The sequence below is a fragment of the Diadema antillarum genome, unplaced genomic scaffold (genome assembly GCF_040938485.1).
Source record: "Diadema antillarum isolate AM-2024a unplaced genomic scaffold, OU_Dant_1.0 seq00000183_RagTag, whole genome shotgun sequence".
Lineage (NCBI taxonomy): Eukaryota > Metazoa > Echinodermata > Echinoidea > Diadematoida > Diadematidae > Diadema > Diadema antillarum.
The window spans coordinates 2,380,233-2,387,273 of NW_027271250.1; the positions used below are offsets into that span (position 1 = coordinate 2,380,233).

Here is a 7,041-nt window from a genome sequence, read left to right on the forward strand (position 1 = left end):
TCTAACTATATGGACATCCCGACCCAATATTTAAATGTGCAACAACCCCGAAAGTAGGATGTTATTACTCTTTGGGAAAGAGAGAGAGGAATAAAAAAAAAGAAAGATAATGGTCAAGAAATGTTTTGATTTACTTTTTCCGAGCAGTCACTGAGGAACAACTTGTGTATATTTTATTTGGCATATTATTTTACAGAAGTCTGATAGTGATAGAAAAGTACATTCGATTCACGTCAACTCAAATCAAATCAACTACCCGTCCCTAGATAGATAGGGCCTAAACCCCCAGCCATGACATATGATTTTAAGATTCAGGAATCCGATCAAATTTTTCTCGAATTTTTCTCCCTCGGAAGGTACTTCCAAGTTCGACAACCTGCCCGACTTCGCCAAGGAGTCATGCTACGAGATTGACGGCTGGATCATGCCCAAGTTCATGCCGAAGAGATACCTCGACGACCTGAAGGCCTTCCAAGTCCGGGAAGATGACACCTTCCTGGTCACGTGGCCTAAGTCCGGTGAGCCTTTTCATCAGACCTCGAAGCATTATGTTTATATTCTTTTTTTCAAGACTAGCTTAACAATCATAGTACATCGAGCTGCGAGGCAGGGGTAAACCACCGATCTCTGTAGGAAGTATCTGGATATCTCATAGGCCATAATAGCTTATTGAGACCAATGGGGCAAAGATCAGGGCCCTGTTGCATAAAACCCTTACCGCTGGACTTACCACTCCTTTCTAGCGGTAAGTCTTCAAATTAGCGGTAAATTTTACAATCCTTGATGCTGATTGGCTGTGACGCCTAATTTTGACGGTAGTTACCATTGAAATTCAATGGTAAGTTTTATGCAACGGGCCACAGTTGTATTTACATAACGCGCGAGCGAGTGTGCCAGACCACAGAAGAAGTATATTTCCACTACGAGCTACTTGCTCGCTCGTTCGCACCTTGCCCGACATATCAGATTCCGAATATTCAGATATACTGTAACTCTCTACCTATTCTGTTACGTTTATTCACTTTTTAAACTGCACTTGTGATCCAGAGCTCGTGGTAATTCTTCCTAATGCCACATTCATTGTTCCATTGCTCATTAGCATCCATAGGGCCTATACGTCCATTTTTCTAATATTCATCTTACTGTTTCCGCTTCCGGGTCATAGGAACGACGTGGATGCAGAACATCCTGTCTCTTATCTTCGCCAATGGTGACATCGTGGCGGTCAGAGAGAAGCACCTCCTCAAGCGAGTTCCATTCCTTGAGATGTCACAGAGTATGGATGTCAAACAGGTAGAACAACAGGTGACATGTTTACGATATGCAAACCGACGATCGTGCGCAAGCTTCAACATGCGACGAGAAGGTGGCTTGCCATAAAAACGCCAAGGGCCTTAAAGGAATGATCGATGTAGTTTTGGTTGAGAAGGAGATTCAGGTTTTAACTTTTGGCGAGATAATTAGAAACCACTTTCATGGAATATTAGAGAGCATACAATTCAAAGTTTATTTGATGAAAATCGGTATTGATATGGCCAAAACATCCAAAGACAAAGTAAAACAAAGTGGTCCCAATCAAAAGTGGGTCCCACCAAACTGTTCCATAAAATATCCCCCAACCAAAACTGTATTATTCCTTTAACCCCTTCCTCAAACAAAGCGAATCTATGCGTTTAGGCAAGCCGCCTTCCCTGGTACTTGTCTCTTGCCCTTAACAAAGGCACCTTGCCTAGTTTCAACAATTCACCTTCTTGCCGCTCGTTTAGTCTTTCATATCATACAAACTTTATAATTCTACTTGCTAAATTGCCAGTCCTTGTGTATGTGTGTGTATATACCATTGACGCGTCGACTACATACGAAAAGTGTGTCACACATGCATACATACCACGTACATTATGAACATTCTCATGTTTTCGATGTAGCAAATTATGTAAAAACGTTTGCAGAGTATAATCGTAACGAAAAGGACCTACCCACTAAAGTAATGTCGTACAAGATGTCGTTGAGCTCGGTCACGTAGAATCAAAGTTGTTTTTGTTGTTGTTGCTTTGCGATGTTGTTGTGATTCTCAGTAACACCTTTACAACTTGATTTCATTATATGTTTGTTTGCTAATTTTGTTGTTGTTTTTGTTTGTTTGGTGTTTGTTGCGCAAACAGGCTGATAATGACAAAGGCATCTACGAGATTGCTAACAAGATGGCGTCACCTCGTCTGATGAAGACACAGCTGCCTCCTCCCTTTCTTCCCACACAGATGCACGAAAAGAAACCAAAGGTACGCATATTGCATCCATCGCAACGTTACGAAACAGACGATGAGCCTCTTTCAGTTTGGCGGGAAACTATCCATACGTTGATCCTGCTGCCAATTAGTAGATAATAAAATTATTATGATGTTTGTACCCCGTTTCTCTATAGCCCTTTTCTTTGATGCACTTGGTATTAAAATTGTTTACCAAAAGACTGATGGTACTATTGCTGTGATTCTATTGACAGCAATAAAAGTATTTGTAGTGATTGTGACATCAGTGATTGTGATGATAATGATGAAATGAGGATATAACTATCGTAATCGACTAATGTTTGCATTATCAGAAGAAATGTTATGCATGATCAGAGCCATTTTTAAAACTCTGTCTGTTTTATTTTGTTTTGTTTCATTGTAAAAATAAGAGCTGCATTGATTTTGTTTGTATACGCAAATGTCATATTGTATACTTTGTACTTTTGTTGGAAATGAAATGAAATGAAATGAAATTTTGTTGGAAATGAAATGAAATGAAATGAAATGAAATGAAATGAAATGACGTCTGTCTGACTGACTGTCTGTCTGTTCATTTCCATCAGGTGATCTATGTAGCCAGGAATCCCAAGGATGCTGCCGTGTCGTACTTCCATTTCTGTAACGTGTCACCCAACCTCCCCCAGTACAGACAGTGGAGTGATTTCTACACAGACTTCTGCAACGACTCAAGTGAGTTTTACAGTTTACTGACGCGAACTGTTACAGGTTACAGGCGCATAGATAGATAGAGACAGACGGACAGACGGGGGAGGAGGAGGGCTCAATCAGTTATCATTATAGAGCAATTATGGCACAGTGGTATACATCCAAAGTTATTTGCAGTCTTCTAAAAGAAACTCACATTTTAAGTTAACTCCTCTCACCATAACTAAGAAACAAAATCATTGACGAATCCCATCCGAGTAGTTATGTCGATGATATTTATCATGGCTATTGTATACTCTAAACACATAATAATCGGTGCTTGTTAACGTCGATGAAAAAAAAAAACCTACCAAAGAATCAAATTTAATAAAGAAAAATTATCTCCTTTTTATTATGAATGAAACCTGGCTTCCCCCTTTTCTGTGAATTATCAAGATCATTACTTTTCCAAGTCTCGTTATGACAAACACCTGATGTGTGCTGATGTGTGCTTTTCCAAGTAGATAACAAGTGTGACAGAGGTCTGCACGAAGAACAGAAATTCTAAAATGATAATCAGGAACTCAATCGTTCGTTTGTTTGTTCTATTTCTGCGTTGTTCTTGAAAAGCATGGACACAATATAACGATGAAATGACATAGTTAAAAGACAATGATGATCTGAACTTGTTTTGTAAATTCATTGAAAGAAGTGTAAGATACTCTATCACTGTTTATACAGAACGAGTCTTGGCAGTGGAGTATAAACGAAAAAATGTAGTAGACTGCCATCACTATTATCAAAGCTTGACTTAAATGTTGGCCTCGAAACAAATGAAAATATATGATAGATTTCATAAGGTCAAAAAGTAACAAAAAAGGGGGGCGATTGTGTATGTAATAGTTCTTGCCATATAAATAGTTTTGTTAAATACCTCTGCAATAAATCGATTATCAATTCTTATAATTCAAACCTTGTTTTGCAGTTCCACGCGGGTCGTGGTTCGAGAACGTCCTGTACTGGTGGCGCAAGAGACACGAGCCCAATGTCTTCTTCATCACCTACGAAGAGATGAAAAGGGTAAGTTTGGTGCTAGCTGAAACCAGTACAGGTTATTTAACATAAAGACCTCCAATCTTATAGACAGAAACACGAGATCCAACGTATTCAAAAGGTCATGCGTGTTCAACTTTACCTTCTTTCGTAGATATATACAGGATTGGACCATTATAGTTATTATCTGATATTGCAAAGCGTGCATGTCACCAGCATTCGTCAACGTCTTGATATCTAATATGGTTATTGATCGATAAAAAAAAATCCTATCCTAAGATTAAGAATGAAAACTATAGGTGGTATCTGGTCATCCTTTTGCTGTTTTAAGTTGTGAAACATCAGGGCTTGAAGTGAGATGGCTGCGTATTAATGTAACATTTAATGCAGTATAAAATGTATCACTACAGAACTTGGTTTGATCGCAATAACGCCTTTTCGATCTCAGCAAAACATATTGAATGGTTGATACCTGCGCAGTGACAAAATAATAAACATTCTTGAAGTCCCGATTCTCGTATGTGTTAAGTGATTTTTTTAAATCATAAAATCAGCTCTAAGTCAATGGTAATGTAATATTGCTTCTGTACTTTTTTGTTTTTTAAAGGTAGAGTATTTTGGGACATCTTCGCTGCTTGGAATTAGGGCTTACCATACACATCGTTAATGAACACCTTATACCTTACAAGCTTTGACTACTATATCATTCCCTTATATCTCAGGACCTCCGAGGCTGTATCGTCAGAGTATGCGATTTCTTGGGCAGGAACCTGTCGGATGACGTCATCGACGTCATTACCCAGCATTCCACATTCGATGCCATGAAGAAGGACCCGAAGTCCAACCCTGACACGATGCCGGTCTTCAAGGAAGCTGTGAAACAAAAGAGGTCCTTCCTCAGGAAAGGTAAAGGCTAAAGGTTTCTACTTGATAACTGACAAAATTTCACCTGAGACAGCTTCTCAGTAGTTTCTTTCTATTGTAGGTTTCACCAATGGATACGTGTGTTAGAAATGAAAAAAAAAAGTGAGACACCAAAACATGAATGTATTTCATGCTCAAACAAACCATCTTATCTTAAATTTTGAATTTGAAAGGGATCTTAATTCTCCTGCTCAAACTCCGCCCTGCCATCCTGATTTCTTGAATCAAAACACATGGTTATTTTCTTACAGGAGGAACGCAATGCACATTTTGTAAAGGAAATCACATCTGATACTGGTCATTACACTGCTAGCTGGCTACTACCAAGATGGCATTAAATTTTGATTATTTTTTCCTGATTTTTTTTTTATAGCTTTGGGCAGGAAATTGGTAGGCTCGAAACGGTTAATTTTATTCATAATTACCAAGATGTACATGAATCCATTTCGTAACATTTTATGATGAACCAACACGTACAAGCGTATAATCTTGTAAAATGAGATCTGTCCATAATGAGTTCACTATTATGCAAGCATTCATCAGAGTCATACTTTCAATATTATATTCTTGTTTTTTTCCTAGGTGAAGTCGGTGACTGGAAGAATCACTTCACAGTGGCGCAAAACGATGCATTCGATGAGCTGTACCGGGAAAAGACTGCGGGATCGGGAATAACGTTTGAATTTGAGCAGTGAAGACCACAACAATAATCTTAACAAACATGAGACTTGCATATACAACGCGAACATCCGAAGCAATACCAATTTCACCTGTTTCTTTTGCCATCCCAAATAATGGCCCCCATTTAATGAGTCTCAGCAGCAGTCTCGTCGCTGATTCGATGCTTAGCAGCACACATAATTGCCTTCGTCGGCGTTTCGTTTTATTTTACTTATTTTTCACCAGTACTCGAAGTATGAGTGATATCGTGCAGTCCAAAGTGGATATATTTATCTTGCATCAATGATATCTTCTATATACATTATTTCATATCAGAGTAAACTTTGATTTAGAAGGATTTCTATGAAGAGCTGATAACTGCAACATGGCAGTTACAGTTTATCAAGAATCCAGCTGTTGAAGCATCCTTGTGGAAAGGGAAACGGAATCACTTGGGAGTTGATTGTTCATATACTATTTTTGTGTGTATTTGGACAACATTCCTGTTTATGATGTGGACATGAAATGGTTTCCGAGATCTAAAGCTTGATGACTAGTGAACGGGTATGATTTTCCCCTAAACCACAATAAGCCATATCATGATCTCTTTACAACAGTAGGCCTATTGTTTGTTTATTCGTTTGTTTGTTTGTTTGTTTGTTTGTTTGTAAATATTCTAAGTATATTTGTCACCAATTGAGTTTAGTTATGGCAGGCCGGCTTTCATGTTGAATATAATATTCTTGATTCGATTGGCAGTCACAGAAGTACCCGCAGAATCCCGTTTTATACATAACACAGGAGATTGATTCGACATTTTGTATGCCTTTCTGGAAAGGCACTGTTTGAAACTTAAGTAACTGATATGAATAAATTTGCAAGGTTTTCCTTCGCAAACGCATCTTTGTCGCATCAGATTTCTCGCAGTTTTATTCTTTTCTGCCGGTGTGTTTAGTTGAAGTTATCCTTGACTTAAGTTTGCTTTCGGGTGCACAGTTGACATGCATCTATATTTCTCGTGTATATCCATATAGAACCATTACTGATCTCTCGTATTCATTGATCACACGTTGACTAACCTTTTCTGCTCCTCATGTACGTCATCACTTTTCCAGTCTCTCATCGCTCACGCTCCAAGTTAAAGGGAATGGAAACCCAAAGAGCAACGTGGATTGAGTGAAAGCAGCAACAATAGTAAAACGCATCAGTGAAAGTTTGAGGAAAATTGGCCAATCGATGCAAAAGTTATGAATCTTTAAAGTTTTGGTGTTGGAACCGCTGGATGAGGAGACTACTAGAGGTTATGACGTATGAGTGGACAACAATAAAAAGAAATTTATATAAAGAAAATCCAACAAAAATTAACATAACTAGCATTATGAAAGAGCACTTGACTAACCGCTTTCAGAAAGCAGTGGGAATAATTGCTACCCTATTATGTCAGTATCAAGTTGATGGAATTTGTAATTTT

The 7,041-nt window shown here is 38.4% G+C and overlaps 1 protein-coding gene across 1 annotated transcript; it reads left to right on the forward strand.

Moving 5' to 3' along the window:
• Positions 1-409: 409 nt before the first annotated feature.
• Positions 410-5,605, forward strand: LOC139728582 (sulfotransferase 1E1-like). The gene is made up of 7 exons (XM_071639519.1): positions 410-518; positions 1,166-1,293; positions 2,163-2,279; positions 2,852-2,978; positions 3,919-4,013; positions 4,709-4,892; positions 5,493-5,605. Exons 1-7 carry the CDS (start codon positions 425-427, stop codon positions 5,603-5,605), a joined length of 858 nt encoding a protein of 285 aa, XP_071495620.1. The 5' UTR covers positions 410-424.
• Positions 5,606-7,041: the final 1,436 nt, after the last annotated feature.

Excerpts from the sequence above, each read along its gene's own strand:
- LOC139728582 (XM_071639519.1), top strand. The coding sequence starts at position 425 with ATGCCCAAGTTCATGCCGAAGAGATACCTCGACGACCTGAAGGCCTTC. Across the intron at positions 519-1,165 it reads GGTCACGTGGCCTAAGTCCG|GAACGACGTGGATGCAGAAC; the intron begins GTGAGCCTTTTC and ends TCCGGGTCATAG. Across the intron at positions 2,280-2,851 it reads TGCACGAAAAGAAACCAAAG|GTGATCTATGTAGCCAGGAA; the intron begins GTACGCATATTG and ends CATTTCCATCAG.